The sequence below is a fragment of the Geotrypetes seraphini genome, chromosome 8 (genome assembly GCF_902459505.1).
Source record: "Geotrypetes seraphini chromosome 8, aGeoSer1.1, whole genome shotgun sequence".
Lineage (NCBI taxonomy): Eukaryota > Metazoa > Chordata > Amphibia > Gymnophiona > Dermophiidae > Geotrypetes > Geotrypetes seraphini.
In genome coordinates this window covers 143,088,624-143,110,776 of record NC_047091.1, presented here as the reverse complement: position 1 = coordinate 143,110,776, position 22,153 = coordinate 143,088,624, and the positions used below count along the sequence as shown (strand labels likewise).

At 43.7% G+C, this 22,153-nt stretch overlaps 1 protein-coding gene across 3 annotated transcripts in view; it reads left to right on the top strand.

Annotated features, from left to right (window-relative positions):
• SFSWAP (splicing factor SWAP) overlaps nucleotides 1-22,153 on the top strand; it is a 292,952-nt gene that overhangs the window by 134,288 nt on the left and 136,511 nt on the right. For all 3 annotated transcript variants that reach the window (XM_033954220.1, XM_033954221.1, XM_033954222.1), the window contains one exon: nucleotides 553-742. In XM_033954220.1, the coding sequence (XP_033810111.1) occupies nucleotides 553-742 (190 nt within the window). The remainder of the gene's footprint in view (nucleotides 1-552; nucleotides 743-22,153) is intronic.

Genomic DNA, 22,153 nt, shown 5'->3' with positions numbered 1-22,153 from the left:
AAGAAAGAGGTGTACTATGAATGCTAAAGGCAACATAAGACTATGCAGACATGTTTGCCATGGAGCAGTTGTCTACATTTTATATATGCATGCTGCAGACATACATGTATAAGTAGCAACTTTTGTCTTTTTTTTTTTTTTTTAAATTGCTGCTTACTCATTGTGCCATTTTTGTATGAAAACTCACTATTTACAGTCATTAAGATTTTTCTCCCAAGTGCAAATGCAGCACAAACTTTCTAAAATGGCCTCTTAAATCTAATAACTACTATAGTTACATGCCCCATTGTATAGTGAGATTATTGTATAACTACATGATTGTCTTGTTTTAAGCTAGTTAGATGTTTTGAGTTCTAAATAAAGAAAGTAAGTGGTTGGAAGACAAGTTGTGCCCATAAAAATCTTTGGTGGGTGATAATATTATATAATACGATATATTCTATGAAAATACTTTACTGTCCAAAAACACAGTATTAAGATGAGAAAAGTTGATGAAATATTTTCTTTATGTTTTGTAATGATGCTATAATGAAGTATTTTTGTTTATGTAAGGGAGCTATACCATCGACTGTCAACACAACAGCCAGTACCACAGATCCTCCCTGTACAGATCCATTTCTTACTAGTACAGATTCTCAAATTGTCTCTCAAGAAGGGGAAGATTCGAGTGCTATAGAAACTTTAGAGATTAAAAAGGACTCATCTGCCAACAAAGGCAACAATGATGGAAAATTGTTAAAAGGTATGTGGTCTTAGCTGCTAGAAAAGAACATCTTTGCATACGAATATCCATAGAAAATGAATGTGCAATTAGAGAAATCAAGAAGCTTTGGGGTTTAGTTGAAGATGTTTTTCCCTTTCTAATCTAAAGAGCATTCAAGTCGATTACTTTCTCACTCCATTTAGTCTGTCATTAGTTTTCATATCTATGTGGTTTTAACATCAAGATGTTTTTGAAGAATATTGCAGTGTGTTTTGCAAAAAGATGAATGTAAAAATACAAACACTAGTTACTCAAAAGAAGGTAATCAATCTTTTCCTATGGCTGTGAATATTGAAAACCTAGGATGCTGCTTTTAGTGTACACACACACACACTCTTACACATACTTACACACACACTTACACAATTGCTATGGTTCTAGCTAGGCAAAGAGATACCAGGGATGTTTGAAATTGCCCCTTTACCTGAAAAGGAGCAGTGTCACTTCTTCTCATCTACTTATATAAAAGGCCATATGGTATGAAGTACATATTTATTTAAAAGTGTAGATATTACTCTAGTTTACATGGAGTGATTTGGGAAATTACGGACCAGTGAGCCTTAGGTCAGTACCAGACAAAATGGTGGAAACTATTTTGTAAAGAACAAAATTACCAAGACAAACGTGGTTTAATAGTACAGAGTCAACATAGATTTAGCCAAGGGGAGTCTTACCATAGCAATTTGCTGCATTTTTTTACAGCATGAATAAACGTGGGTAAAGAGGAGTAAAATGGCTTTTGATGAAGTCCCTCATGAGAGACTTCTAAGAAAATGGAAAAGCCATGTGAGGCAGTATTTTGTTATGGATTGGGAACTGGTTAAAAGATGGACAATTATCTCAATGAAGAAAGGTGACTAGTGGAGTACCACAAGTCTTTGTACTGGGACCCAATGTGTCGGCATCTGACATTCCTGACACCATCTTGGCCTCTACTTTTTTAGGCTTAACATGCTATTTGTTTTCTTGGCCAACTTGACAAAACTGAATTGGTAATTTCAACATATTGTCCACAATGACTCCAAGATTCTTTTTCTTGAATGATAATGTCTAATATGGAACCCAGAATTGTGTCCCTATAGTTTAGATTATTATTCCCTATATGCATCTTTCTTATTAGCAAGCAGGATTGAATCGGGCACACAAATAGGTAATGTGATCTAACCTTGTTGAAGTGAAACTTCTCTCCCACAGCTCAAGACTTAGTGGAAAGATCTGAGCATGCACTGCCCTTCCCATGTGTTGTGTTCTAGGCTCCTTAATTTTGTTTTTCCCTCACATCTCAAATGCCTTTTGAACTTGGGTCCTGAGCTTAATCAAAAGGAATTCTTGAATGTATTCAGATATTTGCGAGAGCATAGAGAGATCATCTGAATGGTATTTGGGAGCATTTCAAAAAGCTTTTACTTGTAAAATCACACAAGAACTACTCCTCTGCACAGAACCAGAATGTACACAGGTAAAGCTAGACTCAAATAGGGCACTGGTCTTTGACCTAAGGGCCGCCGTGTGAGCGGACTGCTGGGCACGATGGACCACTGGTCTGACCCAGCAGCGGCAATTCTTATGTTCTTAAGACTCCTACATGTATGCGTACCAATAGAGAATCTTCTATGGAAAGACCACCAGCTTCATGACATGGTTACATTGAGTCCAGATGCTCAAGGGAACCACCAGACAATAGTAAAGGCAGACAAAGTACCCCATGTGGTTTTCAGATTCATAGCATAGGCACCTTAAGAACATATGCAAAAGCCTGAGGAGAAGGTACTTTTGTCAGCTACAGCCAAATCCCTAATAAGGCATATACAGAATATACAAGAGGAATTTATCTGAGTATGAAAGAAAGTAGTAAGTGTGTTGAAACAAGTCTGTGCATGCTGTGAAATGTCTCAAGGTTACTCATGCACAATTGTGGCTCAGTGTGAGTCTAACATTCCAAGAGACAGAATGTCAAGAGAGTCCCCATTTAAATCAAGTAAGAAACTGCTAGACTTGGAGCACTGTTCAGTGATAAAATTTCTCACAAAAGTAGGGAAAAAGCCAAAGGAGATCCATGAACACATGACTGCAGATTATAGTTTATAAAAATTCTGTGAGTGACTCTCGACTGATACCTTTCTTTAGCCGCTCACACGGATTTATTGGCTAGAAAATGCTTCTCGACATTATGGAAACTAAGAACCATCAGAAAATACTTTGATGCAGCATCATTGCGTCTACTGGCGCTTAAATTTTCTTGTCTCTGTTTCAAATCAATCTATGGTTTGGCCTCTATGTACGTGGTTTCTCACTTTAATTTGGATTGTGCTATAAGGCCCATACGTAGAATCCACGTTTGCCCATCTAACAATAAAGGCCTGCCATTATAAAAGATTCCTGGACAGAACTCTAGCTTTCCAGGCAGGTAAACTGAATAATTGGCTGGGTAACATTATCATGCACTCCTCATCCTATTTTAGTTTTAGAAAATTAGTAAAAATGAAACTGTTTAACCGATTTGTTAACTAAGATGTATAGTTCATTATCTCTCCTATTCTGTATACATGTATTCAATGATTCTTCATTGTAACTATGTCGCTGATTTCCAGCTCTTCTTATTGTAAACCGCCTCGAACTACCAAGGCTTTGGCGGTATATAAGAATAAAATTATGATTATTATTATTATAGTGAGACTGCCCCATCATCTTACAAAATAAAATTTGGAGGCAAGCAGTTTAAGTGGGGTAGAGAGTCCATTGAAGATAACCCTCACGCTGTATGGCCTGTGGAAGAAACTTCCATAGAAATGTACAAGAAAATCAAGGATTTTATTTTGTCAGACAGACGAATTAAGGTTTTCTGAATAGCTGACGAAATGGGCATCTTAGCAGGTACAGTTTGAAAAAGAATTCATGAAAAGTTAGGCATGTCCAAGGTTAGTGCAATATGGGTTCCAAGAATGCTGACACCATGTCAGAAGGCCATGAGGTTCCAGCGCTTTCAGGAGAACTTGGAGATGCTCCGTGAAGACCAAGTGAATTTTTTTCATTGTTTGGTGACTGGAGATGAGACTTGAGTCAATCACAGAGATCCTGAGACCAAAATGGAATCAATACAGTGGAAGGACAAGTCATCTCCTATCCCAAAAAAGTTCAAGTCAGAAAAATTTGCAGGCAAAGTCATGGCAACTGTCTTCTGGGATGATAAAGGACTTTTGCTTCTGTAGTTCATGCCACACAAGACAAGCATAACTGGGGAGAGTTACGCCAACACAAATGATCACTTTGTGGCAGTCAAAAAAAAAAGATGAAGAAAACTCACAGCAGGCATGCTGCTTCTTCACGACAATGCACCAGTGCACATCTCCCGACAATCACAGGCTGTTATCCAAGAATATGGGTTTCAGCAGCTGAGCCATCCATCCTACAGTCCTGACCTGGCTCCCTCAGATTTTTCCTGTTCCAAGTTTTGAATAAATCTCTGCGTAGATAGCAGTTTTAAAATGTTGAAGACATCAAGGAAGTTCTAACATCCTGGTTTGAAGGTCAAACAGAAGAATTCTTTTCAAAGGTGTTAGTCATTTCAGGAAAAGTGGATGAAGTATATGGAGCTATCAAGAAACTATATTGAAAAACAAAAGTTTTTTAAAACTTTTCTTTCTTACTGAAGTAGATAAATTATTGAACTCCCCTCTTACCTTCTCGGTCCTCTGGGTTTAAACCAATGTAGACAGCCAAATGTGGGCAGGATCAGCCCAAAGCATGCGGGCCTCACATTCCCTCCCTTGCCATCTCCCAGTCCGTTCAGCCTCTCCTTTGTCACCTCCTCCAGCCCGTTCAGCTTCTCACTTTCCTTCCCTTGCCACCTCCTCCAGCCCATGCAGCCTCTCCCTTCCTTACTACCTCCTCCAGCCCGTACAGCCTCTGTTCAGGCCACTGGCAGTGGATCCTGTATGCTGCCGGTGGCCCAGAAGCCTTCCCTCTGACACAAAATGCAAATGCATCAGAGAGAAGGCTTCTGGATCAGCTGCCGGCAATATGCAGAACCTGCTGCTGGTGGCCTGAAGAAGAAGAGAGAGGCTGCATGGGGGAGAGGGAGGGGAAAGAGAGAGGCTGCATAGGTTGGTGGAGGGGGTTGACAAGGGTGACCTGTGGCCACTGGTTAGACAGTCCTGAGCCCAAACTGGGTGGTTGATAAGTAAGTAGAAACAGACACAGGAGAAAATGCCTTCTCATCGGAGAAGTGGAAAAAAACAGTGAAGGCGACCTCTGTGTTCAACATAATTTATTTATTCATTCACATAAAGACTTGGCATGCACGTGTTTCAGCCAAAATGGCCTGCATCAGGAGTCTTAACAGAAATCTAGATCTTATAAGACAGGCCTCTATTATCTTGAATCTGGATGCACTTAATATGATATTGCACTAATGGATTGCAAAGATAAATAAAGGCAAAAAGAGCCCTTTTGGACGTCTTCTCAAAAAGGCTAGTGAAATAAAAATGAATGAGGCCCACCCATGGCTACGCCCTTGCTGCACATTTGCTTCCTTCCTCCTCTCCAGACTCAATCCCATTTAATGTAGAATGCCGCTTACATCCCTTTTGATATCCAACCGTCCTTTCCAGACAAAGAGAAGATTCTTCAGGAATTCCACTTGACCTTTCTCCATTGCTAAGGAATTGGTCTCTGTATGAGGACATTTCAGTCCGGATTCTGTATAGGATGCCTGTCCTATAGTGGGAGGGGCCTTAGGCGCTTGGGCCAATCAGGCCCTAGGATCCTGTGGATTGGGCATGGGAGGGGCAAGCCAGCTCATTTGGACAGAGGCTTGCCTGCTGGCCGAACGGTGCCGGCGATCTTTGGGGAGGCCGTTGGGGGGGGTCCGGAGAGGGCGGTTAGGGCATTTTGTTTGGGGGGTCCAGCAGGAGAGGTTGGGTACCCTCCTGCCAGCGATCTTGGGGGGGGGGGGGTTCTTTCGGCAGATGGGGTTGGGCACCCTCCTGCCGCAAAAATCAGGGGGGGAGGTTGGGGAGACTGGTGGCTGTAGCTGCGGCCGCTATACTAATTGGGGCAGGGAGATCCCTTGCTGCAATAAAGTATAGCGGCTGTGTCTACTTACCGTGTAGGCCAGCATTTTGCTAGCCTACATTGTAAGCATCTCCCGCTCTGCTAGGGAGACGTGCAGGGCCGCCTAGGTTCGCCTAAGGCTACCGCCTAGCCTTAGACGGGCTTGTGGGCCTCCCTAGGCTCCCGGAGGCGCCTTCAATATAGGCGGCCTGCCTGTGGAGTAAAACGTGCCTCCCGATTGGCTGATTAGACAGCTGTAGGATGCCTACAGCTGCCTACAATCGGGACGCACTTTGCTGATGTTTGCTGAGGTTTGCTGATGCACTCGACAATCCTCCCAAAGTCTGGGGCGTCCCCTGAGGCTAACGCACAACTCCAGCGTCCAACGTCATCTGGATCAATCTCGAGCCTCCAGCCACCAGAGGACCCGGTCTAGAGGCTCCTTTCCTCTTGCCCATGAAACATAGAGAGCAGCAAATTCAGCCGAGTAAGGGAGTCGACCAGTGAGGCGCGGAGCTGTGCTTCACACTCCCGTCTCAATCGCCATCTTGGATCTTTTTCATTTATTTCTATAGGCACAGATGTTGTGTGTATGTAACACATGCACAGTATCTGACCCATAAAAAAAAAATCAAGCACTTCCCCCCCCCCCCACCAAGACACCTAGAACAAATATAGAGGCATGAGAGATGCCCACTCCCTCCTGTTGCTGTGAACCTCCCCATGCTGTGAATTACCACACCATCCACACGCACAACATCTGTGTCATTAAAAAAAATTTATTTTTTAAATCTTTCTGCCCCAAACAACTGAGTGGCAGGAGGCTGTGTTTGGGCTTCCCCTGCCGGCTCTGCGCATTTGTGAGAGTCGGTTTCTAAATGATTGATTGGATGGGATTATAGCAGGCCTTCGCAAAGCTCATTTGCATGAAAAGCCGTTTGAACATCGGTCACCATTTAGAAATTGCCCCAAAAAATCATCCCACAGTGACCTGCACTGTCTTAATGACCATTTTTAGTGCATCTAGCTCCTTATGTTTTGCTTCTAGTTGGATATCAATATGGGCTCCCCTCTTTTAGAGTATGAATATCTATTCTGCTACAATGGGATCAAAAATCTATTTGTTGCCTCTAGGAACTTGTAGTGGCCTGAGGCATTTGAACAGGCACTGATTTTAAAAATCAGTATTTTAAAACATTTTTGTTAAAACAGTTAATGAGGGTGGAGGAGGGTATTGTAAAACCAAAGTGTTGTCCTGTATAGGTTCATTAAAAGCTATATCTTTTAAATCTAAAAATATTCTAGGATTTTTAAGCCAGTTTGTTATTAAACTATTGCAAAGGTATGCCTGTTGGATTTGATGACAGAATAGCAATTGCTAGCAGGTTAAGGAGAATCGAGAAGCTATTTATTAGACTCATTTCACTTTGTGCCTGAAAGTCATAATAAAGTGTCTAAAGAAAAACAGCAGCCTTGGTATGCTTTGTATTCTGTCTTTCTCTTCGTGGTCCTATCTACTTATAAAATCTAAAACTATATTTAAACATCTTGCATAAAAGGTGTGATTTCATTGCTAGTTTACTACTACTAATCATGTCCCTAGCACTACTAGAGATATGCAGCGCTGTCCCTCCTGTTTATAGCAGCAAATTCTGTGATAAATCATAGCAAATCATGCTAAATGCACATCCCATTCAACTTTCAAAATGATGGCACGTAGCATTCCACAATATCATAAAAGCTCACAAAGCCCAGAAAAGAAGTCTTTCACCTCGCGCACACAGATTCAGGACTGTAGAGAAGAATAGCCTTTACGTGATGATGAACTGTTTCTCCTAAATTGTCTTAAAGTGTGTTTATAGAATCACACAGTCTTGGGAGTATATATCATACACCCATTGCCAAAGTCCTGTCTGGATCAATGACCATATAGCTAACCCACTCAAAAGAATTCTGTCAAGGCAAACAGAGTAAATGATTATGTGAAACTTGGAGTGGGATAAAGAGGATACTTGACAGCTCCTCCAAGATATAAAATGCCTAAGAAAGGAACTATTAAATAAATCGGGACCAGAACTTAATGATCTACAATTATGCTTGTAAAATGATTGTTTTCTTCCTTCAAAATTAAACCCAATTTCATTTCATCTCCTGGCTCCAGATTTGTAGGATAGATTATAGAGAACTAGTCTTTAAGCCCGTTACATTAACGGGCGCTAGAGCAGATGTCTGTCTGGGTTTTTTTCTTTGTCTCTCTCTCCTTTGTCTCTCTCTCTGTCTGTCTGTCATTCATTCTATCTGTGTCTCTCCCTGGCCCCCCTGCCTACCTGTATTTCTCTGTTGCACCATGCCTGCCTGTCTCTCCGTGGCTCCCTTCTGTCTCCACCCCCCTCCCAGAGCAAAGCATGAATGTTTTCTGCCCCCCAGCACACCCCTTTTCCTCTCCCCCTGTTGTGCCATGCCTGCGTGCTCCATGGCCCTCTTCTGTTCCCCCCGATGATTGCTGTCTACCTCCCCCCAAAGCAGCCCCCTTTCCCTCTCCCCCTGGTCCCCTGTTGTGCAATGCCTGCCTGGCCCGTGCCTGTTGTGCCATGCCTGCGTGCTCCGTGGCCCCCTTCTGTTCCCCTGATGATTGCTGTCTGCCCCTCCCCCCAAAGCAGCCCCCTTTCCCTCTCCCCCTGGTCCCCTGTTGTGCAATGCCTACCTGCCCTGTGCCTGTTGTGCCATGCCTGCGTGCTCCGTAGCCCCCCTCTGTTTCCCCCTGATGATTGCTGTCTGCCCCCCACCCCCCAAAGCAGCCCCCTTTCCCTCTCCCCCTGGTCCCCTGTTGTGCAATGCCTGCCTGCCCCATGGCCCCCTTCCGTTTCCACTCCCCTCCCATTCCTCGAACTGGAGCTGGGGCTGCATCATTCACCTCTCGGCCCAGATCTCCTGCTTCATGGCGGTGGGCGGGGCTGCAGGAAGACATGCGATTGTGGCAGCAGCGGCAACCCCGACTCCTTCAGCACCATGTCGGGAAGGTGGAGAGCGGCCTGCGAGGTTCGCTACAGCGGCTGGCGAACCTCAGCAGGCCGCTTTGAAGAGAAGAGGCAGCGGGAGGGAGGAGTCGCTGGCACACGCGCCTCCAGCTAGCGCAGGCGCCGTGAGGACTGGCACAGAAGCACACCTCACACCACCAGGACTCACGATCTTTCAACAGCGCATGCTCGCTCTAAGGTTTTATTATAGATGACTTATGTCTCTTGAAAGCAATCAAACTGACTTCTAAAAGCTATTTAGCCTTATATAACAAGGTAGAGGAACTGTTGCATGTGGTGAATATACCTGGTTTCACCATTTTGTTTCTGATAGTCTGGTCTTGTGGTTATTAGTGTCCAAGTATAATTTATTTTCATGTAGTTTTGAAAAGTCCTTAAGTGGTGCTGTGCAAACCTGGCCAAAAATTTTCTGAAGAGTAAGTAAGCTCTCTGCTTTCCTACGTATGATTTGGCTGTTATGTATTATTTCTGTACCGTGCTCCAATTGCCTTGGTATTCAGAATGTTATCAATGTTTTTTGAAATAAATATTTTCCCCAGCTCCATTTCAACTAGAAGATGGTATAGAGAACTCAATTACAGCAAGTTGAAACTGACAACATAGTTTATTTTCAGTAAGAAATTTAGCTGTTCAGAAGGAACATAGAAATGGATTTGATGTTTCTTATGTCCTGTTGTAAATATTCAGCAGTATCAAAACCACACTGTGGTCTTTGAAGTGGTTGCAAGCTTCCAGCCAAATAATAGTATCACAGACAGTCAGTAGAATGGCGTAGTGATTTTTTAAGGTCAGAAGGAAAGAAAATTTAGACTGTGTCTTTTAAGATTCTCAAACTGAATGATTCAAGTAAAATATTTCTTGTTCCTTTGCACCAATACATTGCTCATTCTGAGACTGTGTAGCCAGTCATGCTAATCTTCTCATTATGCAAGACAAATGTGTAGAGAGCTATACAGGCTGTTGTTTTCACAGCACTGATTATATTCCCTGTGTGGCATCACATCCTTTTAAGGATTTTTTTTAATAACTTCCCTCACTAAACTTTGTTTTTCGGTGGAAGCTGAAATCTGCAAACCATATTTCTTTTAAGAGATTTTTAATTTACAAGATTGGCATGAATGCATACAGCAAATGCCATTCATTTATCTGTCAGACACTCAATCAAAATGAGCCATAAGTTTACAGCACATAGAGAGATTATTTCCTGTGATTTCTCTACATCCCTCATCTCCTCCCTGCGTTGCACATAAAAAACAGGTATACTGTTGTACTTACAGCCTATGGCTAAAGTAATATGCTGCAACTTACTGAAAATTGTTGAAATCCAGTACAGCATGTCATTGGTGTATGTTGTTGCACCAAATCATGCTTTGGTACCAAATAATTTACAAAATGTATATTTCTTTGAAATGGTCAATAAGTGAACAGTTTTTCTGCCTTAATTTGAGGTTTCATTGAAACAAGCACATAGTCATCTTTGAAACTTCCTTGTCAATGATCAGTGTATTAGTGTATTTACTGCATTGAATATGCTATCTTGATATTTCCTAGCTGTTTTTTAAATCATGCAGAAAACCCACATACGAAACAAGCATAAAATCTACTAAGGAGTTCCAGCAAGATAAGAGAAGAGATCATTCAGTGCTCTCATTGTCTTATCACTAAAATTCCCTTTTCATGTTACATAGAAACATAGAATATGACGGCAGAAAAGGGCTGTAGTCTGCCCACGCTAATGACCCACCCCCACGCTAATGACTTCACCCGGCTAGAGATCGCACATACATATCACATTTCTTTTTAAAATCGAGCATGCTGCTGGCGTTAATCACCTGCAATGGAAGTTCATTCCAATGATCGACCACCCTGACGTCGCCATGAAACTGCCCGCCTTTGATTTTCAGCAGATGACCTCTTGTGGTCGAAGGTCCTTTAAGAAAGAAGATATCGTCTTCCACCTCGATGCGGCCCGTGATATATTTAAAAGTCTCAATCATGTCCCCCCTCTCTCTACGTTCCTCGAGCGAGTATAGCTGCAGTTTATTCAGTCTTTCCTCATATGGGAGGTTCTTGAGTCCCGAGACCATCCTGGTGGTCATTCGCTGAACCGACTCGATTCTCTGCACATCTTTTTGATTCTTCAAACTTTCGAATAATAAAAGAACAAGAGGGCATCTGGAAAAGTTGAAAGGGGACAGATTCAAAACAAATGCTAGGAAGTTCTTCTTTACCCAACGTGTGGTGGACACCTGGAATGCGCTTCCAGAGAATGTAATAGGGCAGAATACGGTACTGGGATTTAAGAAAGGATTGGACGGTTTCCTGCTGGAAAAGAGGATAGAGGGGTATAAATAGAGGATTTCTGCACAGGTCCTGGACCTGTTGGGCCGCCGCGTGAGCGGACTGCTGGGCATGATGGACCTCAGGTCTGACCCAGCAGAGGCATTGCTTATGTTCTTATGTGGTCTCCAGAATTGAACACAATACTCAAGATGAGGTCTCACCATGGATCTGTACAGGGGCATTATGACTTCTGGCCTCCGGCTGACGAAACCTCTACGGATGCATCCCACCATTTGTCTAGCCTTGGATGCAGCTTTCTCCACCTGCTTGGCAGTTTTCATGTCTGCTCTAATGATTACTCCCAAATCACGTTCTGCCCTAGTCCTAGCTAAGGTCTCACCATTTAGAGTGTAAGTTCTGCACGGGTTTCTGCTGCCAAGGTGCATGACCTTACATTTTTTAGCATTGAAGCCTAACTGCCAAGTCGAGGACCAATGTTCCAATAAAAGCAGGTCTTGTTCCATACTGTCGGGCAAGGTGCTGTTATCTACTATGTTGCATAGTTTGGCGTCGTCGGCGAATAGTGTTATTTTACCTTGAAGCCCTTGAGTCAGGTCTCTTATGTATATGTTGAAAAGGATCGGTCCCAAGACCGATCCCTGTGGCACTCCACTGGTCACGTCCGATGTATTGTTGGGGGTACCATTAACCACTACACTCTGGAGTCTACCGCTTAACCAGTCATTGACCCATGTCGTCAATGTCGCTCCCAATCCCATCAAAGTCATCTTGCTCAACAATCTGCAGTGCGGGATGCTATCAAAAGCTTTGCTGAAGTCCAAGTACACGACGTCCAGAGACTTCCCCATATCCAGTTTCCTTGTAACCCAGTCAAAGAAGCTGATAATAATAATAATATAATAATAATAACTTTATTTTTCTATACCGCCACAGTCAGACGACTTCTAGGCGGTTTACATAGTAAGAAGGCTGGACATTCAGCGAATATTAAAGGTCTTAAAACAATACAAAACAATAGATCCACATACAATACGATACTATACAATACCGTGAGTCTGAATAACAATACTATACATTAAGTCTAAATACAATACTATACATTAAGTCTAAATACAATACCGTACAAAGAGTCTAAATGCAATACAATAGTTTAGATGCGAAAGTTACGTATTAATTGATTGGAGATCTAAGGGTAATGAGTGTCTGAGGGATTTAGAACAACCATGAGTTGGAGTTCTGGGTTCGAGGAGATCAAAGTATGAGGGGTTTGTAGAGAGAGAGAAAATGCGTTTAATGGGGAGAGGAGACCTGGTGGCGTTGGGGACCGTTTTAGTCAATGAATTTTGCGAATAGGGCAGTTTTGATTGTTTTGCGGAATGCATTATAAGTTACATTGGGTTCGTTTATGTGGTTTTTCAGCCAGATTTGCTGTCTGTTCGCTTGGAACTTAAAGGTTCTGTCCAGGAAGGCTTTGTATCTGCAGCCTGTAATCTTTGGGTATGCAAAGATGTTTTTGTTCCTGGTCGTTCTTGTGGGGTTGTGTAGGGTGAAGTGTGTTTGTAGATATGAAGGTGCTATTCCCCAGGCTTGTTTAAAACAGGTGCAAGCAAATTTGAATATAATTCGCGCTTCTATTGGAAGCCAATGCAGTTTTTTATAGTAGGGGCTGATATGGTCGTTTTTTCTTAGTCCGAAAATTAGGCGGACGGCGGTGTTTTGTATGAGTCTTAGTTTTTTTATTGTTTTTTGTGGGATGCCCAGATATATGATGTTGCAGTAATCAAGAAGGGATAGGGTCAGTGCTTGTACCAGCAACCTGAATGATGTAGGGTCAAAGTATTTTTTTATGGTTCTTAGTTTCCATAGCGTGTAAAAGCATTTTTTGACTAGTGAGTTTGTGTGGTCAGTCATAGTTAGGTGAGTGTCTAGTGTGATACCTAGTATTTTTATGTTTTTGGAAATTGGGTATTCGTGGTTGTTTATTTTTATCGATGTATTCGTAATTTTGTCATTAGGACTAGCCAGAAAGACTTTTGTTTTCTCTGCGTTTAGTTTTAGTTTGAAGTTGTTGGTCCATTTATTGATTTCGGTCATTGTGTTTGAGAGGTTATCTACAATTTCTTTTGTGATGTCGTTTAAGGGTATAAGGATGGATATGTCATCGGCGTAAATGTAGTGTATTAAATTTAATTTTTGTAGTAGGTGGCCTAAGGAGGCGATATAGATATTGAAAAGGGTGGGTGATAAGGGGGAACCTTGAGGCACGCCTGATGGGTTTTTCCATGGTTTGGAGTAGTTTCCATTGCCAATTACTCTGTAGGATCTGTTTGTTAGGAATTCTTGGAACCATTTCTTTGCCTTTCCTGATATTCCCATTGCTTCAAGGCACAGTAGCATGATTTCATGGTCTACCAAATCGAACGCACTGCTGAGATCTAATTGTAGGATCAGTGCGCTTTTGCCTTTACTGAAGAGATCATAGAGGTGGTTCAGTAAGGAGGCTAGGACAGTTTCAGTGTTGTATCCTTTCCTGAATCCTGATTGGTGTTCGCTAAGGAGATTAAATTTGTCCAGGTAGTTGACTAATTGAAGGTTGACCAGTCCTTCCTGTATCTTTGTGAAGAGGGGAATGCTTGCTATGGGTCTGAAATTGGTTGTCAAGGCTGAGGAGGCTTTCTGGTCTTTGGGGATTGGGGTGATTAGTATGTGACCCATTTTTTTGTTTAATGTTCCGCTTGTAAGGGTGGATGTTAGCCATGCAAAAAGTTCCTTTTTAAATTCTAGGGGGGCAACTGTCATGATTTTAGGGGGACATGCATCAAGTAGGCAGTTAGATTTGGTGTACTTGTTAAATAAATTCAGGAATTGCTGCCAGTTTGGGTATTCAAGGTGGTCCCATATCATGTCTACCTTGGTGTCTTGGTCGTGGGGTTCCAGGAATTGAGGAGCATTTGTTGTGGTCGTGGGTAGTGTTGCTCTTAGCTCTGTGATTTTATTTTGAAAGTAATTGGCTAGGGTTTGTGCCGATGGAGTGGGCTCAGTGTCCTTTTTCAGTATTTGTGTTGTGTCGGTTATGGTTTTTACTAGTTTGAATAATTCTTTGCTGTTTATTTTTGAAGTACCAATTTTTTTTGCATAATGCTTAGTGCGTTTTTCTTTGATCATATTTTTGTATATTTTCATTTTTTGTTTCCATTTTGTCTTGTCTGACTCATTGTTTGTTTTTTGCCAGATTCTTTCCAATTTTCTTAGTTCCTGTTTGGTGGTTAGTAGTTCACCGTCATACCATTCATTTGGTGGTCTATTTTTCTTTTTGTAGGTTTTATATGGTGCAATTTTGTTTAAGAGTTCTTTGCTGTAAGTTTCCCATTTTGTGGGGAAGTCCTGAGTTTCATTGATTGGGGGTTGTAACTCATAGTGGGTCCAGAATTCGGTTGGGTTAATGATGCCCCGGCTGGTTACTGTGTTCATATTGGCGTTTTTGTGTTTTTGTTGAGTATTTTGTTTTAGCCAATGTAGATTGAACTTGCCAATGTAGTGGTCTGACCAAATACATTTTTCCCAGGGCCCTGAGTGATATTGTATTTTGGGGGCTATTTCTTTGTGGGAGAAGGTGATTAGGTCTAGTTTGTGTCCTTTTTCGTGGGTTATTTCTGCGTCAGGGTTTGGAAAGTCCAGTGACATTAGGAGGTTGGCGATTTCAGTTATTTCTGGTTTTGTCGTTTGTTCTAGGTGAGTGTTTATGTCTCCCAGAAGCAAGTTGTATGAACCATTTAGGTTAGATAGGGTAAGGAATTTGGCGAATTCCTCTTTTGCGCTTGACCATTTTTTGGGTGGGATATAGAATAGGGTTGTGATTAGTGATTCTTCTAACTGCGCATTAGTGATTTTGCAAGTTAGTATTTCAAGGTTATCAGAAGATTTGGAATCGGTTTTGATGTAATCGAAGTGGTCTTTTAGGATGATCGCTAGTCCTCCTCCTTTTTTCCAGTTTCTTGATAGAGGGATAATTTTGTATCCCTGAGGTAGGATTTCTTTCATGATAGTGTCGGTGTCAGAGATCATCCATGTTTCAGTCAGAAACAGGAGATCAGGTTTTGTTTGTAGTATCCAATCTGATCAGATTGGATTGACAGGACCTTCCCTTTGTGAATCCATGCTGGTGGGGATCCTGTAGATTCTCCTCGGTCAGGATTGTATCTAATTCTTGTTTAATAAGTCTTTCCATGATTTTGCTCACTATTGAGGTGAGACTCACCGGTCTGTAATTCGCAGCCTCCGTTCTGCAACCTTTTTTGTGCAATGGAATGACGTTAGCTGTTTTTCAGTCCATGGGGACTTTTCCGGTACTTAGGGAAAGACTGAACAGCACGGATAGTGGTTCCGCCAGGACATCACACAACTCCCTAAGAATCCTGGGGTGTAGATTGTCCGGTCCCATGACTTTGTTCACCTTGAGTTTTGATAGTTCGCCATGGACACTGCTGGGTGTAAACTTGAAATTTTGAAACGGGTCTTCCGAGGTTTGCCTTGCCTGCAGTTGTGGACCGGTCCCTGGCGCCTCACAGGTAAAGACTGAGCAAAAGTATTCATATAGTAGTTTGGCTTTATCAGAATCCGTTTCTGCATAGTTCCCGTCTGTTTTCCTGAGGCGTACTATCCCATCTGTGTTACGTTTCCTGTCGCTAATGTATCTGAAGAAGGATTTACCCCCTTTTTTAATGTTTTTCGCTAGATGTTCTTCTGTTTGAATCTTGGCTTCTCTGACTGCCGCTTTGACTGTTTTAGACCTGGTCAGATAGTCTTCTTTTGCCACCCTGTTTCCTGTATGCTTGTAGGAAATAAAAGCTTTTTTCTTTTCCTTAACAAGATCCAAGATCTCTGCAGAGAACCACTGGGGCTTGTTCTTCCTCCGTTGTTTGCTTACTGTTTTTGTATAGCGGTTTGTTGCCTCATGTAAGGTGCATTTCAGGATTGACCACATAGCCTCTACATTATTGGTTTCAGCTTGGTTTTATAGCGCCTGATGGACGAAGTCTCCCATGCGTTTAAAGTCAGTGCCCCGAAAGTCGAGGACCTTTGTTGCTGTGTTTGATCTAGTGAAGCCTATCTTGATGTTGAACCATACCATGTTGTGGTCGCTGGAGGCTAGCGTATCGCCTACCGAAACTTCTGAAACGCTTTCTCCGTTGGTGAGTATCAGGTCCAGTGTCGCCTGACCTCTAGTGGGCTCCAGCACCATTTGTTTGAGTCGCGCCCCTTTTATGGAGGTTAAAAACCTGCTGCTGCTGGTAGTAGCGGAAAGTGTCTTCCAATCAGCATCGGGCATATTGAAGTCCCCTAGCAGTACCGTGACCCTGCGTAAAGTGATGTTCTCAATGTCTTTGATTAGTTCCATATCCCTGTCTTCCTGCTGTTTTGGGGGCCTGTATACCACACCCAGATACAAGCATTTTTCGTTTCCTCTGGCCAGGTTCACCCAGAGTGATTTCCCGGTGTAGTTGACATCTGTGATTCTGGTGACTTTGATGTTATCTCTAGTGTATAGTGCTACTCCACCCCCTATTCTTCCCTCTCTGTCCCGACGAAGTAAGTTGTATCCTGGTATAGCCATGTCCCACCCATGTGAGTCTGTGAACCAAGTCTCAGATATCGCTATTACATCGAGGTCGGCGTTCGTTATCTCTGTCTCTAATTCTAGAATTTTATTGCCTAAGCTGTGTGCATTAACATACATAGCCCTCCATACTTTATGTTTGCTAAGACCCTGTGTAGAATTTCCCGCCTGAGTTTGAGTGGCTTTTATATGATTGTTTTTACTGTGTGAACTTACCTCGGTCTCAGAAATGGAGTGTCAATTCACCTCTCCTGGAATATTACTTACTGCGCTGGTACATGAGTGGGTACTCTCCCCCAACTTACCTAGTTTAAAGCCCTTCGAAGTAGGTGGGCTAATCGATGTCCGAAGACGTTCTTGCCTCTCCTGGTCAGGTGGAGTCCATCTGGTCCCTGCAGTCCCTTTAGTGCCTCGCCATGGTCCAGGAAGCCGAAGTTCATATCCCTGCACCATTCATGTAGCCACTCGTTCGTCCTCTGGATACGCTCCTTCCTGGCTCTTCCATTGTCTCTTACAGGGAGGATCGAGGAGAAGACCACCTGCATTCCCATCTGCCTCAGCTTCTCACCCAGGGCTCCAAAGTCCTTAGGTATGTTCTCTGGGATGTTCCTGGCAGTGTCGTTCGTTCCAACGTGAATAAGGAGCATGGGGAAGTAGTCCTCGGGCTTGATGAGTCGATCCAGGCAGGCGGTTACATCGCGGATCTTGGCCCCTGGCAGGCAGCAAACCTCTGACCTGAACACCGGCTGAAAAGCAGGCAGAAGGCAGAGAGGAGGTAAGAAGACTTCAGGAGAGAGGCAGGAGACAAAAGGCAGGGAATAGAAGCGATCCACAGCAGGGGCAGCGGCGAGAGTTAGCTCCGCCCACCCCCACGCGTCAGCGAGGTCAGAGCCCGAACTCCCCCTTGAAAGGGGGCGGAGCCAACGGCGCGCAGCCGCCTTTGCGAAGGGCCTTTGAGAAGGGACAAGGCAACGGAGTAAGACAGAAGGGTAAAGAAGCGACAAGTACAGAAGGAAAGCACAGAAGGTAAGAAAGAGACAGACACAAAGGGCCAAGCCGTTCACACAAGTATAACAAGCAAGCAGAGGGAGAGAGTGAGAGAGAGGACACCAGCAGCAGGTAGAGAGAGAGAGAGACACCAGAGACAGTTAGTGAAAGAAAGAGAGGGCACTAGCACAAAGAGAGAGTCAGGGAGGACACCAACAGCAGATAGGGAGAGAGAAAGGACACAAAGCGGACACAAGTAATCTCAACTGATATCTTAAAGAAGGAATAACAATGGAAGCAGAAGGAAGCCAGAAGATGAGCTTTCCAGTGTTCTGCACAGACTGTCATATGTATGACTATCTCCCCTCGGGGAGACAGTCATATATATGCAGTCGGTGTCAGGAGCTGAAAAGCTTGAAGAAGGAGGTCAAGCGACTAGAGGACAAGATTCAGGAGCTAGAAGGATTTCACACCACGGAGAGACACATTGAGGAGGAAGTCAGGGAACTCGAGAGATTCATTGAAGAGGCATACAGGACGAAGGTGGAAGAGAACGAACTTCAGATGAAAGAAGAAGCTACACGGATACCAACATGCAAGGGAGAGCAAGAAGAAGATTACCTCAAGGATGACACCCACAGAGGACTACCGCAAGAGGGGGAGATTTTGGCTAGTCGAGGCCCAAAAGAAGAAAGAGTGAAGTACATTGAGGACATTGACCTGAGACCGAAGCGAAAATTGAAGAGAGGAAAGTCAGCGATCCTAGTGGGAGACTCGATCCTTAGGCATGTGGACAGCCACATAGCAGGAGGGAGAGAGGACCGACTGGTGACCTGCCTTCCAGGAGCAAGAACCAAGGACATCGTGGACAAAATTGGAATGATCCTGGAAGGGGCGGAGACAGAAGAGACCGCTGTAGTGATCCACATCGGGACGAACGATGTCAGCAGGAGAGACTACAAAAGAAGCACGCTGTTAGAACAATTCAAGAGTCTGGGAAGGAAGCTGAAGATGAGGGCCCAGAAGATAGTGTTCTCAGAGATCCTACCAGTACCGAGGGCAGATGTGAAAAGGCAGGAGGAACTACAATCAATAAATACGTGGATGAGGAGATGGTGTGAGGAAGAAGGATTCCACTTCGTGAGGAACTGGACGGCGTTCTGGGGCAAGAGCAAGCTCTACAGGAAAGATGGACTGCACCTGAGCGCAGCAGGAACTAGACTCCTAGCAAACAACGTCAAGAGAGGAATAGAACAGGCTTTAAACTAAGAAGAAGGGGAAAGCCGACAGTTGACAAAGGGTCGACGATTCGGAAGATCGTATCCTGTGACGATACCGAGGGGAAAATTGGCTGGGAAGGAACAAGGGACAAACTGTAGGAGTCGACTAACCCAGAAGAAGTGGTTACAATGTCTGCACAGAAAAAGAGAAGAAAATATGGACCCAAGCACAGGGAAAAGAAAGGAGGACAGCAAAATACCAGGATCTAAAGTGCATATATGCTAATGCAAGGAGCCTAAGAAACAAAATGGGGGAACTAGAAGCCTTGGCCAACGCAGAAGACATCGACATCATTGGAATCTCTGAAACATGGTGGAATGAGGAAAGCAAATGGGATACAGCACTACCGGGATACAAGCTCTATCGCCAGGACAGAACAGGACAAAAAGGAGGTGGAATAGCCCTATACATAAAAGAAGGCATACAATACACACAAATGGACACAGCAGAGACGGCCAGCAAGCCGGAATCTCTATGGGTTAAAATACCGGGAAGGAAAGGGCCTGAAATAAAGATGGGCCTATTTTATCGCCCACCAGGGCAAACCAGAGATATCGATGAGGAAATGGAAGCCGAGATGAAGCGTGAATGCAAAAGCGGCAACACGGTTATTATGGGAGACTTCAACTACCCTGGGATAGACTGGAGGCTTGGAAGCTCGAAATGCGCTAGGGAGACAAAATTCCTGGAAGCTACACAGGATTGTTTCATGGAACAGCTTGTTAGAGAACCGACGAGAGGAAATGCCACTCTGGATCTAATCCTAAATGGTTTAAGGGGACCTGCAAAGGAAGTAGAAGTAGTGGGACCGTTGGGAAACAGCGATCATAATATGATCAAGTTCAAGGTTGAGGTAGGAGTGTCAAAAGGCAAGAGATCCATTGCGACAACTTTTAACTTCAGGAAAGGAAACTACGAAGCAATGAGGGAATTGGTAAGGAAGAAACTTAGGAACACTTCCAAAACATGGCTAACGGTAAATCATGCCTGGTCCTTCTTCAGGGACATGGTGAGAGAGGCGCAAAATCTGTATATCCCCAGATTCAGGAAGGGGTGTAAAAAGAATCGAACAAAAGACCCGGCGTGGATAACCAAAACAGTGAAGGAAGCGATAGGCAATAAGAAAAAATCATTCAAGAAATGGAAAAAAGGACAAAACTGAGGGGAACTGGAAAGAGCACAAGAAACATCAAAAAGAATGTCACCGTGAGGTTCGGAAAGCCAAAAGAGAGTATGAAGAGAGGCTAGCCAGGGAAGCAAGAAATTTCAAACCATTCTTCAGATATGTTAAAGGGAAGCAGCTGGCTAGAGAGGAAGTGGGACCGCTGGACGACGGAGACAGGAAGGGAGTGGTGAAGGAGGAGAAGGTAGTGGCAGAAAGGCTTAACATGTTCTTCTCGTCTGTATTTACAAACGAAAACACGTCCAACATACCGGAACCTGAGCAATTCTTCAACGGAAGTCAGGCAGAAAAATTAACATCCATAGAAGTGAGCCTTGAGGACGTTCGTAGGCAGATAGAAAAACTAAAAACTGACAAATCCCCGGGTCCGGATGGCATACATCCAAGGGTTCTGAAGGAATTAAAGGAGGAGATAGCGGAACTACTGCAGCAAATTTGCAACTTATCCCTGAAAACAGGCGAGATCCCGGAAGATTGGAAGATAGCCAACGTTACGCCCATCTTTAAAAAGGGATCAAGAGGTGACCCGGGAAACTACAGGCCGGTGAGCTTGACTTCGGTTCCGGGGAAAATGGCAGAAGCACTGATAAAAGAAAACATCGATCAACATTTTGAAAAACATGAACTTCTGATAACCAGCCAGCATGGTTTCTGCAAGGGAAGATCGTGCATAACGAACTTATTGCACTTCTTCGAAGGGATCAACAAACGGATGGACAAAGCAGACCCCATAGACATCATATATCTAGATTTCCAAAAAGCCTTTGACAAGGTGCCCCATGAACGTCTACTCCGGAAACTGAAGAACCATGGGGTGGAAGGAGATGTACATAGATGGATCAGAAACTGGTTGGAGGGTAGAAAACAAAGGGTAGGAGTGAAGGGTCACTACTCCGACTGGAGGAGGGTCACGAGTGGTGTCCCGCAGGGCTCGGTGCTCGGGCCGCTGCTATTTAATATCTTCATAAATGATCTAGAAACAGGAACGAAGTGCGAGATAATAAAATTTGCGGACGACACCAAACTATTTAATGGAGCTCGGACTACAGAGGACTGCGAATAGTTGCAAAGGGACTTGAACAAATTAGAAGAATGGGCGGCAAAATGGCAGATGAAGTTCAACATTGAAAAATGTAAAGTATTACATGTGGGGAGCAGAAACTCGAGGTACAACTATACAATGGGAGGGATGTTATTGAATAAGAGTACCCAGGAAAGGGACTTGGGGGTAATGGTGGACATGACAATGAAGCCGTCGGCACAGTGTGCAGCAGCCGCTAAGAGAGCGAATAGAATGCTTGGTATAATCAAAAAGGGTATTACAGCCAGAACGAAAGAAGTTATCCTGCCGTTGTATCGGGCGATGGTGCGCCCGCATTTGGAGTACTGCGTCCAATATTGGTCGCCGTATCTTAAGAAGGATATGGCGTTAGTCGAGAGGGTTCAAAGGAGAGCAACACGTCTGATAATAGGTATGGAAAACCTGTCATATTCTGAGAGATTGGAGAAGCTGGGTCTCTTTTCCCTGGAGAAGAGGAGACTTAGAGGGGATATGATAGAGACTTACAAGATCATGAAGGGCATAGAGAGAGTAGAGAGGGACAGATTCTTCGAACTTTCGAAAAATAAGAGAACAAGAGGGCATTCGGAAAAGTTGAAAGGGGACAGATTCAAAACAAATGCTAGGAAGTTCTTCTTTACCCAACGTGTGGTGGACACCTGGAATGCGCTTCCAGAGGACGTTATAAGGCAGAGTACGGTACTGGGGTTCAAGAAAGGATTGGACAAATTCCTACTGGAAATGGGGATAGAGAGGTATAGATAGAAGATTACTCCACAGGTCCTGGACCTGTTGGGCCGCCGCGTGAGCGGACTGCTGGGCACGATGGACCTCGGGTCTGACCCAGCAGAGGCATTTCTTATGTTCT